The sequence below is a fragment of the Canis lupus genome, chromosome 9 (genome assembly GCF_003254725.2).
Source record: "Canis lupus dingo isolate Sandy chromosome 9, ASM325472v2, whole genome shotgun sequence".
Lineage (NCBI taxonomy): Eukaryota > Metazoa > Chordata > Mammalia > Carnivora > Canidae > Canis > Canis lupus.
In genome coordinates this window covers 7,432,563-7,455,478 of record NC_064251.1, presented here as the reverse complement: position 1 = coordinate 7,455,478, position 22,916 = coordinate 7,432,563, and the positions used below count along the sequence as shown (strand labels likewise).

Genomic DNA, 22,916 nt, shown 5'->3' with positions numbered 1-22,916 from the left:
GCCTACCCTGCTGGCAGATAAGGAGGGGAAGGAACGTTTATCCCAGTTCTGCTATGTCAGCCATGAGGGGAAGAGATGCAGGCAGGAAACTTCTAGTTGCCCTCCTGCCTGCTGGAATCAGGGTGGGGTTTGATTCTGGGAGCAGAGGGTTACAATAGGGTATGCGAAGGGGTGTCTGCGCTGAACGTCATGACTTTTTTTTTTTTTTAAGATTACTTATTTATTTATTTATTCATGAGAGACACACAGAGAGAGGCAGAGACACAGGCAGGGGGAGAAGCAGGATCCCCGCAAGAAGCCCAATGCAGTACTCGATCCCAGGATCCCAGGATCACAGCCTGAGCCAACGGCAGATGCTCAACCACTGAGCCACCCGGGTGCCCCTGAACGTCACGACTTTTGAACAGTAACGTACATCCTTGCTACTCAAAGTGCCTGGTAGAAATGCAGAGTCTCAAGCTGCTCCCCCCCAGACCTATTGAATCAGAACCTGCATCTTCACCAGACCCCCCGTGAAGTGTGTCCATATGCAAGTGCAATAAGCATCACTGTCTCCAACTAGGCCACGTGACAGTTAGAATCACCTATAAAGTTAAAAAAAAAAAAAAAGAGTACTGATGCTAAATTCAAGAACTCACTTGCAGACTTCTGATGCCACTGGTACGGGGTGTCAGCTGGCCATCAGAATTCCCATGTGCAATCGGGTTCTGACCACCGAGAACTTAGCTGCATGTCCCATTGCCTACCGTCCCCTCCCCAGCCCAGGGGGACCACATGGCAAGCCATCTGGTCTCCTGCTGCTTTTGCTGTTATTTCTCAACCCCTTCAATACCACTGCCTTTTCTCCCTCTTCCAACTGGGAGTTCCCCAGGCTGGCTAACTCTGAGAATTCCCTGAGGGGTCTTTAATGTCCCTCTAGAGGAGTGGGAGGGACTTAGATGTGAGTATTCCTAAAGCTGCTCCAGTGGTTTCAACACGAGCCAAGGTTGAGAACGACCATCTGGACTCAAGTTAGTGGCTCTTAGCATCCCCTGGGAACTCGGTAAACCCATAGATTTGTTCCCAGCCTTCCAGCCTCCCCAGGTCATGGAAAGGTCCTGCTTTGATGCACCTGGGTCTCTGAGTTCTTGAATCGCTCTCTCTAGGATCCTGCCGCATACCAATGTTTGAGAACCATGGGCCTATCCTTTCTGTTTTCCAAAGTCCTGGGTTCAGTTCTCTTCTTGGCCACACCGCCCCCGTGGAGGCCTTGCCTAATCTAATGGTTCTGACTACAGTCCCTCTGCAAGGACTCTCATATCTGCTCTGGTTCTTTTCTGAGCTCCCAACACCCAACACTCAATTTCCAACAGAAAATGTTGATATTTCTTAACTCCTTTTTGCTATCTTCATTCCATGAAGGGCTCCCACCTGCACCTGCCCGGACCAACTGGTTTCAGATCCCTGGAGCCTTGTGTGGTGCTTCGCTTCCCTTCCCTGTCCCCACAAAGTCCTTTGACTCTTCTTCTGGGATGTCCCTCTCATTTACCAAGCCCCCCAGTTCCTGTAGGCCCACCACCAAGCGAACCCTGTTACCCCTGTTACTCCAGCTGTGCTGACCACTCCCCACCATGGTTTCCATTGGCTTTCCCGACTAACCCATTCATCTCCCATATTCTTCCTAATTAATTTTTATGGCCATTATCACTGACTTGCTCAGAAACTTTGGGATCTCCTCATTGTCCCAGGAAAGTTTAAATTGCCTTGCTTGGATTCAAGGTCACTCCCTAATCTGACTCGACTCCAACCAACCCTTCCCGTCTTAACCCCACACCACATCATGTGCCCTCCTGCCCTGGTTGAATTACCTACACCCTGCTTCTCCTCTCAGGCCTGTCCTTGTGTGGGGCCCCTGCCTAGAATGCCACCAGATTTTTCACCAAGGCGCCATGATTCAACAGCATCTCCGAGGGATCCAGCCAACTAAGGAGCTCAAGAAACAGAATGTGCCATTGGCATCCTTGTTCTACATTTGGCAGGCAGTAAGTGTAATGGTAATGGCTTTGGAGACACTGAGACTAGAGTTCAAATCCTACTTCTGTTACTTATTAGGCATGACCTTGGGCAAAAATTTTGACCTTGCTGAGCTTTAATTTCCTCTTCTGTAAAAGAGAGTTATGAAGAGCACCTTCCTCATAGGCCAAAGTCAGGATTATGTAAGACACTACATGTGTGTGTCACGATGGATCTTTCCAAAGATGGCTGCATCAATATTTATCTCCCATTCAACATGTTCTTTTTATGAATGTGCTGGAAGTGACAGTAAACAACTTTCAAGGCTGGGTCATCAAAAGGATGTAGCTTCTACCTGGATCCATTTCTCTGTCCAGAATCCAGCTGCCACGTTGTAAGGAAGCTCAACCTGGCCCACAGAGACATGGGGAGGGCGCATGAAAGGAGAAACTGAGGTACCCAGATGACAGCCAGCACCCACACTGGACAGGTGAACCCGTGTGTGAGTCCTCACATCATTTCAGTCCCCAGCCTTTAAGTTTTCCAGCAGAGACCTCAATCATATGGAGAGGAGACAAGCCATCCTTACCATGCCCTGTCTGGATCCAAGGCTCACGTGCTTGGTGAGCATAATAAATGATTACTGTACACTATACTTTGGGGTAATCTGTTATGCAGACATAGAAACCGAAAGAGTCTATTAAAGTGTTAAAAATTATATCTAATGTTTGTAGTATTAAAACATTAGAATCGTATGCATTTTTCACAGCTTATTTTAAGCATTGACATCTTCAACAAAGATTGCCCATTGCCACCAAACAGAATTAAAGAACAGAGACTGCTGAGCACAGACCCTATGTCAGCTTTCTTTCTAGGTGGACTTCACAGACATGTAATCCTCATGCTATCACAGCCAGCTCGACTCTAATAAATACACATTTTCAGTTGTTTATTAATTTCCATTACTTGGCTCCGTCTATAAAAAAATTGCATCAATAAATCACATTGATTTCAGTTCTCACAATAATTTTATCTATTTAAAAAACTTTTCACAGAACTCTGAAGATATATTTGAACAATTTAAAGCAATTTCATGGTAATAGTGTTTCTTTCTCCCCTCTCTAGTTTTATTAGCTCCATTTCGTCAGTGAGGAAATTAAAGCTCATGGAGATAGAGTGGCTTATCCAACGTTAAGCAGTCAGGGTTGGGCAGGGCCAGCATTCAAACCTGTCCCCCCTCCCCCCCTCATTTCCTCTCTGCTCCTTTCATAACTCATTCCTGGCATTAACATGCTTCATGCTCGTTCTTTATCTCTCCCTACTATATTGTAAGCTTCAAGAGGTAGTTGTGCTCATTAGCAAATCCCTAGAAGGCACCAGGCCCTGTACTCTGCACACAGTAGGTTCTCTCTAAACTCACCCAATGTGTTCATGTAGTGACTCTTACTGAGACCCAGCTGTGGGATGGATGAATGGAGGGATGGAAGAACAGAGGAAGAGATGGATGAATGGAGGGATGGAGAGGAGAGGACAAGATGGATGAATGGAGGGATGGAGGAGGGGAGGAAGAGATGGATGAATGGAGGGAGGAGGAAATGGATAAAGGAAAGGCAGGCAGGAGGATGAGTGGCTGTACACCTGTATGCAGGTATGTACGTAGCTATGGTGAGAGGGATAGAAGAAAGGGCACGGCTGGTTTGGTAGGTAATGAAGAAAGACCTGGCCCCTACCCTTGCGGGGCTTAGAGTCTGCTCATGGAGACAGGCACAAGCAAACCAACCCACAAACAAATGTTCAGTGACAAAATGTGACAACCGTTAGGAAGGAGGAAGGAGGTTCTTCTGTGAGAGGCAACAGCAGGAGACCTACTTTAGACTGGGGGTGGTGATGGTGAGGCTTCTTCTAAGCAGAAACATAAATAAGAGTAGGTGTTAGTTAAGTGTGTATGTGTGTGTATGTATAGGGGGTTGATGGTCCAGAGGGAAGACAGCGTGTGAAGGCAAGAGACAGGACAGAAGGGCTAGGACAGGGAAGTGGGTTTGTTCAGTGCATGAGTGGATAGATGGATGAGTAGAGGAATGGATAGATGGAGGAAGAAATGCCTAAATGGGGGGATGGATGAAGAGGGAGGAATGGAAGAAGGAGGAGATGGATGAATGGAGGGAGGGATGGTGGGAGGGAGGAATGAAGGGAGGGATGGGGAAGAGGGAGGGAGGGAGGGATGGGGAAGGGGAGGGAGGGATAAGGGAAGGATGGAGAAAAGGGAGGCATGGGGAGGACGGAGGGAGGGATGAGGGGAGGGATGGGTAAGAGGGAGGGAGGGAGGAATGAAGGGAGGGATGGGGAAGAGGGCAGAGGGAGGAAAGATGGAGGACCACACGTGGGGCCACAGGTGCACACAGGTGTGCCCGTAGGAACGGTGAGACAGATAGAAGGAAGGGCACGGCTGGTCTCGGCGCACGTTCTGCTGTTAATGCTCTCCTCACACTTCCAACCCACCCCCGGGCTCTCTGGCTCCCAGCACCCTCCCAGCCTCTCCTCTGCTCCATGTCAGGTGGCCTTCCAGGACCTGCCCGAGGAGCCCCCCACCCCTGCCCGGCTCTGTCCCCCCCACCCCCCCCACCCCCACCCCGCTCATGCGGGTCAGTGCCAGAGAGGCGGCCAGTGTAGAAGGAGGGAGGCCACCCGCTGGCAGCACCTGGGGACCCCGGAACCCCTGGGAGGAAGCTCGCACGCGAAGGCGGACACAGACAAGGGAGTTCGCACTTGCTCCCCGAGGAACACGCTTGTTAACACGCCATGTTACACCCGCAGCGCCGATCCACCTCTCCAGGCGGGATCCCCCACGACCAAAGGAGTGTAAGCCTGGGGCACAGCTGGAAGTGGCCTCCAAGTCCTGACGTCTCTGTTACATCTTAAAAGGTCTTGTGAAGTACGCAGCCCACTTCGGAATACATTCGTTGCTTTTATTTATTTCCAAGACTTTTTTTTTTTTTTGTCGTGAAATATGTCATGCATACAAAAGAGTGAATATAATTATATGTATATTTTGCAGAAAACTAGAACAAACACTCACATACACACCCACCACTGAGTTTAGGGAGGGGAACACTAACAAACCTCGCCCCTCCCCACCCGGTGGCCACCCCCCCGCCCCCGTCACACGTCACGTCCCCTCCCTCTCCAGAGGTCACTGGCGCCCAGAATGCGGTGGCAATCACGCACTGCTTCCCCTCCCTAAGGTTTGCCACATAGACACGCATCCCCTAAACAATTTATGGTTAATGTGCTTTGGTTCCAAGCCCTTTATACCCAGAATTATCTTGCACGTCGCCTACTGTGATTTGCTTCTTTTTGTGCAAACAGTTTTTGGAGCTCCAGCTATGTGCTTACACGTAGTTGAGTCATTGTCACGGCTGCGTGCATGTCCACGTGGCGAGGGAGCACAGGGCGCCTGCAGGTTGGGTCTGTTTTCAGTGTTTTGCCGTCCTGCTAAGAACAGTCTCGCGTGGGTTCTCTGGGGCGCTCGGCTAGGAGACTCTCTAGAGCGTGAGCGGAAGGGCGGCATGGCAGGGTTGTAGGGCGAGGGCACATTAATTTTACCAGATAATGCCAAAGCGTTTCCAAATCTGCACCAATTTAGCACTTTTCACGCTCCCGCCAGCACTGATGGGGCTTTCTGGCAACTCTCGGGTCTTGCTAGACTCTGCTTTTTGCCAATCTGGTGGACATGAGATATATGTCATGGTTATGTCTATATATTTTTGTTTATTAGGGAAACAGTGCTTCTCCCTCCGACCAGATCATGTCTGGTCCCCCAACCACGCGTATTTCCACGGCACTGTAGCATCAAAAGTGCTGCCCATTTCTCCAGCGCCACCATCTGTCCCCAGTGCCGCATCTCCTTCCACTCTCTCTCCTTTGTTCCCTTTGCTTCAGCTACCCTGGCCTCAGACACCCAAACCTACCACAGGGCCTTTGCACTTGCTGTTCCCTGGCTGGAAGGATCTTATCCGTCTGTGTGACTCACTCTCTTGCTTCCTTTGAGTTGCTGCTTAATGTCACCTCCCCCAGATGGCCTCTCTCAGCCACTATATCAAATAGGACCCCTGCCCCAGCCTCCATTCCTCTTACTTGGCTTCATTTGTCCTTATAACACGTATTGTTCCCCATAGGCCTTCTATGTTCTATATCCTATCGTATATTCACCTTTTAACTTTTATGGCACCCTACTACTCTCCGGAGGGCAGGAACGTGTGTCCCGGTTTTGTCACCTGTGTCCTCACTGCCTGCAACAGAGCTCGACATGCCATGGGTGCACAGCAACAGCTGCTGCACAAGCGAATTACATATTCAGGTGGAATTGGGGCTCCGGAAGACACAATAATGTTCTCTACAACTGCAGCACGGCCCCTATATATCCCACATTCAATGCTCACTTACACTCAGGTTAAGAATCAAGAAAAACGGGCCAGCCTGTTGGCGGCATTCTGGGCATCAACCTTGACAACAGGCTTGATGCCCGCATGTCGCATCTTGTACAGGCGGCTGCAGGCCAGGCTTCCGGTGGTGGTGGTGGTCGGGGACGTTGCCCAGGTGAGGGGAACACAGAGGTGCCCACAGGATGTGGATGTGGATGTGGAAGCCAAGAAGGCTCCTTGACCCAGGGAGGCTCTCCGATCCCCCTCGGCCGTTCAGCCAGCTTGCCACAAGCCAGAAATTTATGGCAACTTTAAGAAAACAAAGAAGAGACTGGGTGGTGATGGTGGGGGGGGGGGCGGGGAGTGCGGCCGAAAGGGAGCTGGGGAGGGGGTGGATGTTTTATTGACTTCCCTGTAATTGCTGTAATTAAAAACATGTAAAGAATCTTTTTGTAACGACTTTGCCATTATCATTAGTTGTTAGCACAGCTGCCTTATTAATTTCTCGTTAGAACCCAATTCATAGTCCCTCTTTGGGAAGAGGGGGCGGGGGTGGGAGCCAGAGGTGGGTCCTGCCTGGCCTGGCCCCAGGAGGCGCCTGGAAGAGCAGCATCCGCAGGCCCGGGCTGCCCGGAGCCCCAGCACCAAAGCCTTCAGCCCCCCCCCCCAGGGGGCAGAAACCCGCCAGAGACACACGGAGGGGTCTGGGGAGAAGCGGCCCCGGCCCACCCAGCCTTAGACCCGTGGGCCGCTGGGTGACTGCGTAGGAGACCGGCTGGATAGATAGGCGGACAGATAGGCGGACAGATGCAGGAGGTCTGCGGGGCACCCTGCTGGGGGAGCCGGAGGGTGCAGGGCGGACGGTGTAAGGAGGCACCGTTACCGTCCCGCGAGTGCAGGGGGAGGACCCGGGGGAGCACCTCCTTCGCTTCTGCATCGTCCGTGCCTCACCTGCCTTACCCTAGCCGGGCCCTGGGGCGCAGGCAGGGGGGCAGGAGCGTGCCCGCGAGGTGGTGACCGTGCATCCCAGGGCGCCTTCCCTGCTGGGCCTCACGGATCGAAGAAAGCCCGCGCCCCTTTATGATCTGGGTTCCTGGGACAGCCCGGCCAGGTAGGCACTCCTGTTAGCATTCATTTGCACACGCACGGAAGAGGCAGCAAAAGCACAGAGGTCACACAGCTAGGGAGAGGGGGACCGGGGGACGGGTCAGGGGTATACCCGCGGGGCAGGAGAGGGCTGGGGGCAGAAGTGCTGGTGGTGCACCTCGGGCTGCCCTCTGCCTTCTCCAAGCCTCAGTTTCCCCATCTCGAGATGTGGCTCATACCACACGCCTTCCTGCCTCTCAGACCCATGGAGGAAGCGCACACACACATTAAGAGGGAGCAGGGATCCTTCTGGAAGCTTGGCTGTTATCTCCTTTAGCATCTGCTGAGGCATGTGGGCTCAGATCTCTGTCTCTTCCAAGCGTCCTGGGGCACATGCTCCCCTTTCCAGGGGGACAGAGGCCATGCTTCTCCCTCTGTCCTGCCCTCTGCACACACACACACACACACACACACACACACACACACACACACCAGGCTCCCAGGGTCCCAAGCTATTCAGTGCCCAGGCTGGGGCTGGACACCACACTTTCCGGCCCCCCTCCCCTTGGCATGGGCATGTTTTAGGCTCCAGAGAACCCAGGAGCTGCCTGTGAGCATTTTCATCTGCTCATTTCTGCTGACGGCCAAGAAGAGGGCATGACCCGCACCCCGTGGTGTGAGATGACGTTCATCCCAGCTGGACGCAGCATCCATTTGCGGAGCTGTCTGGACATGGATATTACAGTGCAGGGCACCCCCCAGTTCCATGTGAGTGCTGACCTCAGCAGGGGATCCCCCTGCCTCCCCAGCCCCTTCTCATTTCGATTCACCTCGTCCTGACCTTAGAGGGCAGTGTAGTGAGTGGGGGTGTTTTGGAATCTGGGCTGTGGTGGGTTCAAGCCCTGCTCTGGTACTTCCTCATTGTGTGGCTTAGGCAGTCACCTCACACCCCATCCCCACCCTCGCCCCCGTCCCCACCAGCCTTGCAGGATAAGGACAGGAGAGAATGGTGTGCACCGCCCAGCACAGCAACAGATGGGAAAGAGCGAGGTTGTGGGTGGGGGTGGTTTGGCCAGGTCTCACCTATCCCCACACCCAAGGATCCTGGAAGGAGTTTTGGGGGATGGGTAATAGGTTGGACAGCAAATTCTTCAACATCCATAACTAGAGAGTGAGACTCTCCCCACCACCCCTGCCCCACCGCCGATGAGACAAATATGGCCAGCAAGGGAAGGAACAGGGAGGTGAGTTTCCTTTCTCCATCCCAGGCCACTAGGGTTGGGTGAAATCTTCATTAAATTGTTGGGATGAGTGTTTTCCTCAACGGCCGGGTGGAGTTCCCAGGGCTCCCCTAACTCCTCTGGCTTTAGGTGCAAAGGGCTGCAAATAGGGGCTTCCACTTGATGATGCTATGGAACAAGGCAGCTCGGTGCATCTGAGGAGTGGAGCTTGGTCCAGGAGCTGCAGCTGGTGGTCAGGAAGGGGGTGAACCTGGGTTTCCCCACTCCGTTCCAGTCCCTCGGGCCCTTCCAGGTACCCCCTGCTCTCTTCCAGGGATGGCTTGTAGCCACATGGGCACAGCTAAGCAGTAGCCCCGTGCAGCCTGGTGGCGACGATGGTTGTAACCGTGTCCCGAGGGCCCCTGAAACCCAGGGTGACACATGGTGGCTTTGAGAGCACACGGATGCCCCCGGGAGAGGCAGCTGAGGGGCCGACGATGGGCTGATGCAGGGCACAGGTGCAAGTGCCAGCTCACGGCCCTGAGTTTGGCCAGAACGGTGGGTGTGCCAGAAGCCATTCCATTCAGCGGCCTGTTTCTTTTTTCCTTAACACGATACTACAGAATATTAATTGCAGCAGTAACTCTCACTGACTGGAGGTGTATTATTTGCAGGCACATGAGCTCAAGGAATTCTCTGGAGGAGCCTATACTATCGGGGACATTGTGTCCTGGATGGCATTTCAAACTACTCGCACACAGACATGCACACCTATGTGATCACCAGCACCTAGGTGAGCAAAGAGGCAGACCAACCTCAGCATGCACATTTGCATGCACATGTGCACACGCGTATATGGATGCATGTCTATGCACACATGTGCACACACATGTTCTCTCCCAAACGCATGGGACAAAGCAGCAGACTGATGTGCACCCACCCGTTTGCACACACGTGCGTGAACCCACACTCATGCACACACACTTGCACGCACCCGGGCATACGCATGCACGCGCCGTCTCTCTGGAGGCTGGCTGATGGCTCTGCCCCTGCCCTGCGGGGCGCTGGGCACTGGCTAAATGAAGCTCCCCGGGAGCTCTCCAGCCGCTGACAGTGCCCTGATCCATCATTTTAATTCAGGGCTTTTCCGCTCCTCTGAGTGAGCTGAGTTGCCTTTAGTGCTGATTTATGGAGACAATCCGTCCTCCACTTTTGATTACGGTTGTTTTCCATAATTATTATCAACACTCTTTGCCTCGCTTGAGGTTTCCTTTTAGATGTCTCTCCCCTACTTCTGTTCAAGTAGCAAGCTCTCTCCTGGGCTAATTCAGAGGCGAGCCCCTGTAGGCTTTAGATGAGAAGGTGTTCTTTTTTTTTTTTTTTTTTTTTTTTAAATTTCAAGGCTCACTAAAGCTTTCCACACTCCCATGTCCCACTGTGCAACCTTGGACCTCTGCCCCTGGAAGAACCCAGAATGAAATAGCCCATAATGAGACTCATTTCTAACACACAGCAGCTATTTTAGGATGGGGAGCAGGCCTGGGAGGGGGATGCTGAGCCTCAGGGGCAGGGTGTTGATTGGTGCTCTGGGGCCCTGGTCCCTGAGACACACTTGGGATCTCCTAAAGCTGCCTTCCCTTCTTCCATTTGAGAAAGTCCTTCCGGAGACTTGCAGGGGCCTACTACTTTACTGTAGGCTCACCTGGCTCCTCCAGGAACCTGGATTTGTCAGTCTGCCCCCCACCTTCTAAGGGTCATGGGGCCAGCACGAGGCATCTCCCAATGACCCCGAGGATCATGGGACCCAGTTGCTGTTGGTGCTCCTGGGCTGAACGAGCTGGGGGATAGGAAGGTCAAGGTCATGGAGGGTACCAGGAAGTCGGCAGAGAAGAGTGTCATAGCTGGAGAGGTTCAGGGAGGCCATCGTGAAAACGGCAAGTGTGAGGCCCAGCCAACCCCAGAGGAGGCCCTTGAACCAAGTGATGAGGGCCCCCTTTAAAAAGAGAAGCAGCTGGTCCCATGAAAAGAGGGTTGAACGCTGAGCCGACAGATAGATGTCTGTGTCCCTTATCAGCGTTGTAGCCCCGAGAGCACCTGTCAACCATAAAACGAGGACACTCCCCAGAGAGGCACCCAATGAGCAGAGAAGGCTACAGCTGGGATTTGGCTCTGCCCAGAGCATGGTGGTGGGTGAGGACCCTGCAGATCCTCTCCCGCTTCACACCCCTCCCTGCCCCCAAGTCACCCGTCGTACTCACAGGCCACCTGGACCTCGGTTTGCCGCTGCAGCAGAGCGCCCATCCGGTTACGCACGATGCAGCGGTAGAAGCCTGCATGGGTGCGGTCCAGGCTGGTGATCATGTACCTGGGGGGCAGATGAGACAGCCAGTGAGCAAGTCGGGCGGGTGCAGGGATGCACATGTCAGACTGGGGTCAGAGGCTGGAGGCGCCAGGTCACCCTCTTCCTGAATGGAGCGCACCGGGGACTTCTGGATTCTCTTGGCCAGGTCTTGGTGTCACAAGAAGGTCCTTATCAACAGAAAAGTCCCTCCCAAGGGCAACCAGGCTCTTTTGCTCAGGTACTAGGGAGTAGTAGCCTGCACTTTCCCATGGACAGGAGGTGCTATGCTTGAGCCCTTGACCCTGGCGGTGACCAGGCCTCCCAGGACTGAGGTCCTAGGCTGGTCCTATGCTGGAGGCTGCTGCCCTCCCTTGCCTGTGACTCGCATGACTGGGAAAGGTGGGGGCATTCTATTTTGGCCAGGCCCAGGACTGTCCTATAAATATTGATAGAAATGGATGGGGGTGACAGAGGCAGGGACGTTCACACACTTCTCCAACTGCTTTGCATTATCCCACCCTTAAAGTTACAGACAACTCCACTGCAGGTTTGTGGAGGGAAAAGGGAGAGCCTTCCGAGCAGGACAGGTTGGCTTTCTGTAGGTGTGGGCGCTGAGACTGGGATGCACAAGCTGGAGGTAGACTCCGGGGAGCCTGCCCTGGGAGCACGTGACTGGCCCAAAGAGCAGCAGAGTCTGGAGTTGGGGGAAAGGTAGCTGGAGAGCAGATGTGTGGTGCACTGACCTGGCTGAGGTGGGGGGGAGGCCAGGCCAGGTCCGTGGGAGGAGCTTCTGGCAGGTAAGACATGGGCAGGTGGTGCTCTCTGGTATGGAAGGGGCTAGCTCCCCTGGCACCCCTCTGTGATCACCTTTCCCATCCTTGGGCAATGAATGGCCCAGTAGGGACCTCAAAGGATCAAGGGGCTGGTGCCTAGGACATCTACCCCATCCTTGGGTGTCGGTTTGCCCAGGTGACTGGGTGGGTAAGTTCATTGCCATCTGCCCCTAGCTTTGCCAACCCTGGGACAGAGCAACCTTATTCTCAAGTGTTGCTAAGTTTTCTTTTACACGAGTTCCAACTGGGACTTACCACCACCATCACCCCCATCACCAGCACCATCACCAGCACCATCACTACCACCATCACTACCACCATCAGCACCATAACCACCACCATCACCCCCATCACCAGCACCATCACTACCACCATCACCAGCACCATCACTACCACCATCACCACCACCACCAGCACCATCACTACCACCACCACCACCACCAGCATCACTACTATCACCACCTCTACCATCACCAGCACCACCACCACCATCACCATTACCACCACCACCACCACCACCACCACCACCAATCACCACCATCACCATCTCACAACAGTGAAACAACCACGACCACTTTCTGAGCCCCAACTCTCCATCTAAACATGGTATTAAGTATTTTTTCTACATTTTTCCATTTCATGCAGCAGTTCCCAGACTGTTGGATATTATGGAGCAGTAACACTTAAAAAAATGGGCTTACCATAAGATCATCAACTTTTTACTTTGCCAAGTAAGATCATTCAAACCAACCAGCCAAAAAGCAAACAGACAATCTAGCAACCAGAAACTTAAAAAAAAAAAAAAAAAAAGATAATATTAAAAAGTGCCAGGCAGGGAGAGAAAAATAAGTAGAAATGGTCCTCATTTTATCAAAAAAGGACATTCTAAGGTCATAGAGAAGAAATGTAATCTCAGGATAAAAGCAATTTTAACAAATTTTAAACTTAAATCTTATGCAAATCCCCTATACTAGCTTCACTTTCCTGGTCATATGTGAACAAGGGCAAAGAGCTGTGGGGTTACCTACGAGAGTCCTTCACCTAATCCTTGGAGGGGGTACTTTTATCAGGTCCCCCATTTTAGAAGAGGGGAGCCTGAGGTTCAGAAATGTTTCATCAGGCAGCCCCTGTGGCGCAGCGGTTTAGTGCGGCTGGCAGCCTGGGGTGTGATCCTGGAGACCCGGGATCGAGTCCAACGTCGGGCTCCCTGCATGGAGCCTGTTTCTCCCTCTGCCTGTGTCTCTGCCTCTCTCTCTCTCTCTCTCTCTCTGTCTCTATGAATAAATAAATAAAATATTTAAAAAAAGAGAAATGTTTCATCACTGACAGGCAGTCTCACAGGTGGTAAGAGGCAGGGCCAGGGTCCCACAGAGCCTGCCCGACCCCAAGCTCAGCTGCTAACCAGTTCAACACAGACGTCATATTCCCAAAGGCCCCCTTTCCATCCTGGGACTGCACGAGCTCCAGACTCCCAGATGCTCTGGCTCTGGCTGTGGCTCTGCAGCATGATTCAGAACCTTCTGGCCGTTCAAGCCTCTTATCTCTGCCACCGGCTGCAGTTCTTATCTGTCCCTCGTTACTGTGCACGGTGTGATGGTGGGGAGATAGCAGGCGCCCAGGCTCTGGCAAATTTCCCATTCTCCTTCCACTCCATCCTCAAGCCCGTTACCACTTTCGCTGGCCTCTGCCGCGGGGAGGGGAGATAGCTTTGGGGGGAACTGTTTGGGTCTCGAAAACGATGGGGTGACCTGAGAGGAGAGATGGAAAGCGAGATTGGCTAGAACAGCTCTCTATCTTTGAAAATGGAATCAGATTTTATTAAAAAGCTCCAGGGAGAGGAAAATGAACAGAAATGGCCCCCAAAAAACTAACAAAAAGGATGCTCAACCTCCGTCACAATGAAAGTCCAATCAAAACAAGACAGTGTTCACATATCAGACTGCCAAAGACATGTTTGATCACACGCAGCGCTGGCCAGAGTGAGGGGGAGGGGAGGTGTACCCTGGATCAGCAAGTGGAAGTGCAGAGTGGTCCAGCCTTGGGGACAAAATCTATCCAAATGAGAAGAGGCAAGCCTTTTGACCGAGAGGCTGCGCTCCTGCGAGCCGGCCTCTTAGATATACTGCAAAAATGTGGCAAAAAGAAAAACCAGGTGTAAGGATGCTCACAGCAGCATTGCTTCGAATGGCAGAGATAAACACCCAGCCAGAAGCCACCTAAATGTCCGTCAAGAATGCAACTGGATCGGTTGCCGATGCTGCAGCCGCAGAATGAGTGAGGAACACCTGTATGAGAAAGGATGGTCTCCGAGATGCACAAAGCATGGAAAGGAAGTCCAGGTTGGAGAGGGAGAGATGTTTATTGAAATAGCCACGCGAGGAAGGAAGAAGCCAAGCAGTACCACGGGCTGAGCGTCAGGGACCAGAGTGACAACGGATGGCTACGGCTCTCCATGAGCTGCTGTGTGTTGACACAGGCTACCAAACCCTTAGTTTAATGTTTAGGATCACGCGAACTTGACCCAATAAAAATAATTTCAGTTTGTGGACCAAAAAAAGGGAAAAGAGTAGTGTAAAGGGCATGATAAGTGAAATAGTATGTAAGTGAAATAGTATGTACATTTGTATGTATTTGCATATGCATGATCACAGGTACAAAAATGCATATATTTGCACATGACACAGGTGCCTAAGATGTATATATTTGCATACACATGCTCCACACACATAAACTGTTTTCCAGGCAGATACTCGATGGATACCTGTTACCTCCCTTTTTGGGGAGAGGTGCTGGGTGGGGAGGGAGGGAAACGTCTTCTTTTTGATTTTATGTCTTTCTATGGCATCAGAATTTCTTTCGTTGTATGCATATATAGTTTTTATTTTTAAAGTAAAATGTAAAAATGCACTTTGAGCATATAATTTAAGTATACATTATAAAACAGACACCAGGGACTCCTTGGATGCGGGTTTGTTTGCTGATGTCAGTGATGCGTAGTGAAATTTAAACTTTCATAAAAGTAGATTTCTGCAGAAGGCTCTACGTCTGTCTGCTTCAGCCAGGAATTCCCCGCTCCCCCCCACACCCCGGGGGCAAGGGCAACTGGCTGCAGGCCTGTCGCTCCCCCAAGGCCAGAAGAGGCGCATTGGCCCTGGGCCTGGTCGGAGTCGAGGCCAGGGGCTCGCTGGCCTAGCAGGAGTGGGGTGCAGCCTCCTCTCCTTCCTCCAGCCTCCCTCTCCTCCCCGCCTGGGAGACCTATTTCTGGCTGGTTGGCAGCATTATTTAAAGTAACAGTTCCGCCCACTGCCTTTCCTACCAGGGAAACCCGCTTCCCTCCACCCCAGTTGCAGCTTCGGTCTCCCTGCCTCCCAGGCGGGTGGACGAGGCGGCTGGCCAGCACCTCGGCTTGCAAATCCAGCGCGCTGTACGCAGCCTCGAGAACGGTAACAGCGACGCTCATTACCCCTGAAATGCTCCCTCCTGGACCCCCTGGACACGCTCAGCCCACGGCTCCGTCCGCCCCATCCACCTGCGGCCGCTGGCCTGGCGGGGAAGTGAGTGAGCCCAGCCCTGTCGGGTCGCCTCCAGAGGCAGGGGCATGGACCGAATGCCCTGTACAGCAGGGCCCACACCTGACCTGCCCGAGGAGTATGGCATCGAAGAAAGCACTGGAGCTTCTGACTCAGGGGAGTTTAGGCTTGACTTTGCCCTCTGCTCTTAGGAACGTGGGCTGGGCACGTTATGGAACCTTGCAAGCCTCAGTTTTGCCATCTGTAACGTGGGGACGGCGATGGTCGTCTTTCCTTATAAGAGGCCCCGGACATAACTGCCAAGCGTGTGGCAGGTGGCGCACAAATGCTTGACAGATGAGGGAGCGGGTGTGTGAGTCACTGGTGGGGAGAGGAAGGTAGGGGTGAGGTGGGGAGGTTCAGAGAGGAAGACAAGGTGGGTGTCGCAGAAACCGCCCACCGGAGTGGGGATCCATGAGGGGCTCCACACCAGGCATCAAGGGAGCACAGATTCCCTTGACTGGCAAATTCTTCAGCTTTCCCACAGACGTGTGAACCCCAACTGTCACCAGACACCGCTGAAGGACCCCCCCGCCCGCCTTGGTTACCCGATCCTCTTTATTGGCAAAGGGGCCTCACTCAGTCCTTCAGCTGCCAGGAGAGGATGTGCCCTTAGGGACACGGAGGACAGTGAAAATGACAGATCCCCTTCCAGAAGCTGCTCCTCTCAGCCTCCTGACCCCAGTGAACGTCTTGCCACCAGCCTGACCTCCCAGCCTCCTGGTCCCCTCTGCCTGTGTCCTCTGGGTACAGGGGGAGCCTGGCTCCTCTGGGGATGAGCAGCAGTGACCGTGGGGAAGAGGCACCTCTTCCTGCTTGACCTGCAACTTTATTCTCCCTCCGACGACAAAGAGTCGCAGGGTAGTGGCTCCAGGGACTGGGGAGCACCCAGAAACACCCACCTCGAGGTCCCCTTGAAGGACTGCGTATTTATTGATGTCTTATAGGAAATACATTTGCAGGACTCAAAGGAAAAAGGGAAAGGCACACAGGAAACATCTCTCCCGTCCCTGTCACTCCCAGTTCCACACACACACACACACACACACACACACACACACACACGCTGACTAGCTTCCTGAGTATCTTTCCAGAACTTCTTTAGGCAAACACAAGCAAATGGCAATTCACGATCCCTCCCCTTTGCAGCAGGTGACTCGGCCTCCCTAGGCTGTTCTGCGCCCTGCTCCACGTGTGTGACAAGGAGATCCTTCCATAGCTGCGCGTGTGTGCACGTAACTGAGGCTTCCCGACAGGGGTGAGGAAGCCTCGCTTTGTCCCAGATGGAGCAGGCGGGGGTGGGGGAGAGCCCTGGGGAGCACTTGGTGGGGTGGGAAGGGAGGCACACAGGATCCCTGTGCCCTCGGGACCCGCCGGCTCAGTCCTCTCCCCCGAGATGAAGAGAGGAGCTCAGGGTGCAGGGCGCACGGCGATGCGGGGAGGAGCCAGGACAGATCAATAAATGGACTTTCAGAGACACAGGCTGGGCAGGGAGAAAATGAGGACCTAACGGACGTGGCATCTTCTCCGGCGCAGGGGGGAAACACACCGTGCCCTCTCTGGTGCGAGTCCTTGAGTGTCACAGTTGATATTTAAAATGATTCTTACTCGCATTAAATAAGATATTTCAATTCCACGAAGCTGTCAGGAGCTGATGCGGACACCAGAAATAATAGGCACACTCTCCTTGTATTGTCCTCGTTAATAAATCAGACGCCGGGAGATGCACGCGCTGATGCTCACATGGAGGGAGGGTGCGTGTGTGCACGTGCACACATGGGACACTCACGCACCACTGCACACCTGCCCATGCATGCTCCTGTGCTTCCACCCACGTGCATGCCCATTCATGCATACATGCACAGAGTAGTGTACACACAAGTGCACTCATGTAGCTTCCAAACACACATGTTTGCATGCACTTGCACCCAGCACATGAACACTCAAGCACACACACACATGTCTGCCTGCATGTGCATGTGCACACACTGTGCATATGACCATACATACCTGTGCGCACTCACACAAGGCACACAGTGTATACACACATGGACACATGCACGCTCACACAACCAGGACACACACTCATGCATACACATGTGCACGCACTCCCACATGAATATGGGACACACAACGGGGCACACCCACTCGCACTCTTGCAAACACCCTCATGCACGTGGGTAACATTCCGGGATGAACCCATGTCCAGCCACTCCTATCTCAGGTCACCCAGAGCACCCCAATCCACCCGGCTTGGGTACAGGCACGCTCCCTCTCACACTGAGGCCACGGGCACTCTGGGCTGCCTCATTCAGATGCGCTCAGGACACATGGATGTCCAGTCACGGACATGCACATTCTCTCCCACCAAACCACATCTTCTAAGCGCAAGGGAGCCTCCAGGGACGTAGGTTTCTAATCACTGACCCTTGGTGCTAGGGCTCTTCTCTCGAGGCATTTTGTGTGGGGAGGAGGGAGGCTGGAAGGGGGGGACTGAGGTTTGGGGCACACAGATCCCCCAGCTGTGCCTCTTCCCTGAGCTCCCTCACTAAGGTCTGGGCTCTCTGTGACTCACCCACTAGACCTCTTTTCCTCAAGTGAGCTGTGCTTGGGATGGAGGGGAAGCAGCTGAGCCTCTATATTCCCTGGGGGGCAATGGGGGCTCTAGGCTGCTGCTTGCTGCCTGCAGGTGTCACCTCAGATGGCCGAGGGTGACCCAGGCTGGGGGGACAGTGGCGGGTGGCTGAACTCCGGACCCAGGCTCCCTTCCCTCTTCCCAGGGGCTCTTGGGCAACAGGAGAGGCAGCGAGTCCAGGTGTGTGTGTGCCCGCATGTACGTGTGTCCTCGCAGACCTGAAGGCACACACCCCGTGCTCCTTCCTGCACCAGGGAGGCAGCGGGCACTCCAAGCACTGGCCTCTGGGTCGGGGGCAGGCTAGAAATGGGCCCCGCATCATGGGTTTGCTTTGGCAAAGAGTCCTCAGGAAAGACAGCAAAACTCTCTCCAAAGTGATTTAAAGGGGAAAGTACATGTACCAGAAAATAGATAATAGTAATGTGCCGTTATATAATTAACACAATTAGCAGTAGGATAAAAAGTGTCGTGTATTTAACATATATCAACTCAGCTAATATTGCTCGCGGTGCTGGAGGAGGCTCATGCTAACAGGAAGCTCAGCCTATAGATGAGAAAACTGGGCCCAGAGTAACTAAGTAACCTGCCCCAGGTCACACAGCGAGCAAGTGCCTAGTGCACAGGGACCGTCTAGTACTTAGAGAGGATGTACCTCACCTGGATGCACACCCGAATAGTCTGGGGTCTCTTCTTTCTGGGGTTTGCTTTGAAGAGGGAAGTGCTGACTATCTACACTCGGCCCCTTAGGCACAGAGAGACTGTTGTTGAAGGAAGTGAGGAGCTTCGGGGCAGGACCCAAGGATTTGGTGTGCGGCACGTTCCAGAGAAGGCTGGTGCCCAGGGCTGGCCACTCCGGGATCAGTGGGGGGATGCAGGGTCAGGGCGGGACTGCCCAGGAAAACTCCTTAGTGGGACTTTTGGTTATGGAAAGGGATCAGGCCGGAGAGGCAGTGGGAACACAGCTGCACTGTTCTGCGTGATGCACTCACTGGCACGTCGTGTTTTCCCTCCGGCAGCAGCCTGAAGGATCCTGAATTCATGGGCAGGTGGGGGTCAGGGTGGGGGGCTTCTGACAAGGAGAGACAGAGAAACAGACAGACAGACACGGAGGCAAAAGCTGCCCCCGCACAGGAAGTAGATGGATCCTGAGGACGGCTGGTCCTGGGAGGATGATGTCAGGAAGCTACACCCTGTGGTGAGGGCTGGCAGGGCAATTCAGAAACAGTGATTTCTGTTCTTCTATTTTAAGCAGTTTCTGTCCTGTGCTGTAATTCCCCTCCCACATCTTCGGTAAGAGTGTTACGCACCCAACTGGCTTGTGCTAATGGCGCTTCGGGGAAGGAAGGGAGCTGCTGTGTTCCGGCTGGGGGAGGGGTCGCCCCCAGAAGGGAGGCTGCAGCCTGGGTGGGTGGGTGGGGGTGGCTGAGCCAGGCCTGAGGGTCCTCTGGAGCTGGAGCAGGTGCAGGCCAGGGGAGCATGGTTGTCCCTGGGGTCCTCGGAAGGTGTGTGGCCGTCATGGACATTTGGATAGTGGAGGATGTAGGTACAGCAGGTGCCTCCCCGACCCCGGACCTGGAGGACTGCACGGTGGAGGGGGCCACAACAGACAGGAGGGGAGGACACCTGACTCTGATCACAGAATACGGGGCACATGGTCGCCGGGTCACAGGTGTCAGGGCTACGCACTCCTCTCTTCCTGCCTCAGCTCATCTCCTGTGGCTGCAGGGGGGTGTCTGGAACCTCGGGAGCACCGGGCCCCCCTCTAGGTGCAGGTGAAGAACAGACATGCAGGAGCAGCCAGGACCTGGTCACATCTGCAGCACCTGCATCCCTGCCGGGTCCCCGCAGGCTTGGGAAGACCCCCGCCTCCGAGCAAGTGGAAAGATCCCTGCTGGCCCCACTCTCCAGCTCTACCAAACTTCTGGCAGTTTCTGAGGAAAACAAGCTGCCCCTCACCTGTCCATGTGCAGCCCCTCAGCCCTCAGGGTCCCTCTCCGCTTTCCGCTAGGACTGTAAGCGCCCTCGGGCCGGTTAACACACTCCTTGCCTGCTGCCCTAAGGCCCTTGGTCTGTAACAGAGCTAATTTACTTTCTTTTGAGATTTGCAGGCCGCTGGCCTTGGGGAACGAAGGACCAGAATGTTCCTAGGCTACAGAGGGCGGCGAGTCTTTGAAGCCGCCCTGGCTTTCTGATTAGTCCAGCAATCTTTTAGCAAAATGTTTTTCTTTTTTGAGGTCACACAATGACTTTACTGACCTCCCTTTGCGCAGCTGTAGACCTTGCCCTCCTGCACATAAAGAACAGAACACTCGTGTGCTCATCGCCAGGCTCTCTTGCACAACGCACCCCCCGCCCCCGTCCCAGGTATCAAGGAACTAGAATTTCTTGCACAATCCCCAGCATCGAGATAGCTCTCTCTGTGGTATCAAGTCTGCATACAATCAAAAAACGTCACAGACCACTGTACTCTCTTAACTGACTAAACCCCTCTCAAAACCTCTGGGCCCAGCGGAAACCTCGGAGTTGGCCTTTGGACAAGAGTTCACCTTCTCTCCAGGTGGCTGGCCTCCTGAATAAAGCTCCTTTCCAATCAGATCTTGTCTCTTGAGCATTGGCTTTATTTTGTCTTTTTTTAAAAAAGATTTTTATTTACTCATTAGAGAGACAGAGCAAGCACGAGCAGGGGGAGAGGCAGAGGGAGAGGGAGAAGCCAGTTCCCCACGGATCAGGAAACTCGATGCAGGACCCTGGGATCATGACCTGAGCTGAAGGCAGATTCTTAACCGACTGAGCCACCCAGGCGCCTGAGCATTGGTGTTTGAGCGACAGGCAGCCAAACTGGGGTTTCGGGAACAGGATGTCCCCTCCAGGAAGTCTTCTGGAACACCCCCTGGATTGTTCCAGAATTCTCTCCTGCCAGAGCTGGAGGATTTGTCGCAAGTTAATATAATGTCCTACGTACTTCTATGTGTCTCCTTGAGACCGTGTCTTGTACCCTGTCCCACGTCTTGTTCCACTGTCTCGTGCCTGAAACAACACATGCTCAATGCACATTCTCTGGATGAGTGGATGAGATGGCCATTGTGGAAGGCCACAGAACGCCCCTCAGAGATGTCCACATCCGAATTCCCAAAGCCTGTGAATACGTCACCTTAGAGGAAATGATGGGTGAATTGGGTCCCCGCAAAAAGATACGCTGACATCCTAACCCCAGTACGTGTAAACCTTATTCGAAAACAGGGTCTCAGCAGATGCAGTTAGTTAAGATGAGGTCATTAGGGTGGGTCCTCATCCAGTATGACTGGTGACCCTGTAAGAAGAGACGCAGACACAGACACTGGAGCCATGGTGCCATAGGCCAAGGAGTGCCAGCCAACCAGAAGCTAGAGGAGAGGCATACAGCGCATTTCCCCTGCAGCCTTCAGAGAGAGGGACCCTGTGGACACCTTGATGTTAGACCTCCGGCCTCCAGAACTGAGAATCAAGGTCTATTGTTTTAAGCTCCCCCCCCCCACCCCAGGTGGTGGCACATTGTGACAGCAGCTCTAGCAAAGTCACGCACACTGCAGCAGGGACTCTGCAGCTGTGATTTAGTTGCAGACCTCGAGATGGGGGCATTATCCTGGATTTCTTGGTGGGATCCATGTGATCCAAAGTGTCCTTCTGAAAGGGCGATGTGGGGAGAAAAGCCCAGGCTGGAGGCTGGCGAGGCAAGAGCTGAGGGATGTGGGCGGCCTCTAGAAGCTGGGAAAGGTGAGGAGGGGAGGGGTTTTCTTTCCTCCTGCTTCCAGCAGGAAGGCTGTCCCATCGAAACCTTGATTTTAGGACTTCTGACCTCTGAAACTGTAGGAGGACCCATGTGCTTTAAGTCACTAGGTTTGTGATTATCTGTTACATCGGTGGTGGGAAACTCATACAGCCAGATCCCCTCCAGGCTGGGGATGGAGCCAGGGCCAGGAAGGTCTCTTGGACACTGTGGGAGGGGTGCAGAGGGTGGGATGATGCTGGACACCGTCCATCCTCTGCAGACCCCTAAGCAGCCTGCAGGCATGGGGCTGAGCTGGGCTGGATGCAGAATTGCTCGACGTGGCCACTCAGACGAGACACAGCCCAGCGGCTTGGACGGCCGCCTTCTGATGGATGGTTCGTCTGGGAGGTGCAGGACCCTCTGCAGGGCCTCCTGTCCCTGCCCCGGACTCCCTGCGACCCGGGAGTCCTGTGTGCAGCCCTGAGCCTCCCTGCTCCACCAGGCGAAGCCGAGATGCTCAGATTGATCCCAGGGGCCTGTGGTCAATGAGAGGGTTGGTGGCATTATTGAGCTGGAGACTGCTAACACCATGACAGTCCAGGCCAGAGCTGACTGGGGACGTTGTCTGTCCCCACCGTGACCTTCTGGGCCAATTAACTGCTCTCAATGGACAAGGGAAAGGACTTCATTAACGGCTGCCTTCAGCAGGGTCATTCCCACAGACTCTGAGCTAGAAGGAGGTACCAGGGGAGGAGGCCAGGGCAGGCCACTCAGCACCTACAGGTGGGACCATCACTGAGGGGAGAGTGAGCAGGGGCCATCCTCCACGCTCTCGTAACAACGATAAAAGCATCTGGTTCCAAGCAAACACCTGAAGTACATTATCGGGGTCACCTCCACAGTTTGTGCAAGGGAAATGATCCCTACCCCGTTTTATAGCCAGGGACCTGGGCTCAGAGAGATGGAGCAAGTTGCCTAGGTCACCCAGCCAGAGGGCAGCAAAGTGCATGCAATGAATGTCAGGCCCATCGGAACCAATCCTGCCCCACGCCTGCCCTGCACCCAGCACCC

General features: G+C 53.7%; 1 protein-coding gene across 2 annotated transcripts in view; it reads right to left on the bottom strand.

The window, feature by feature from the left end:
- SDK2 (sidekick cell adhesion molecule 2) overlaps positions 1-22,916 on the bottom strand; it is a 256,374-nt gene that overhangs the window by 97,403 nt on the left and 136,055 nt on the right. For both annotated transcript variants that reach the window (XM_025467876.3, XM_025467877.3), the window contains exon 3: positions 10,978-11,084. In XM_025467876.3, coding sequence (XP_025323661.1) covers positions 10,978-11,084 — 107 coding nt within the window. The remainder of the gene's footprint in view (positions 1-10,977; positions 11,085-22,916) is intronic.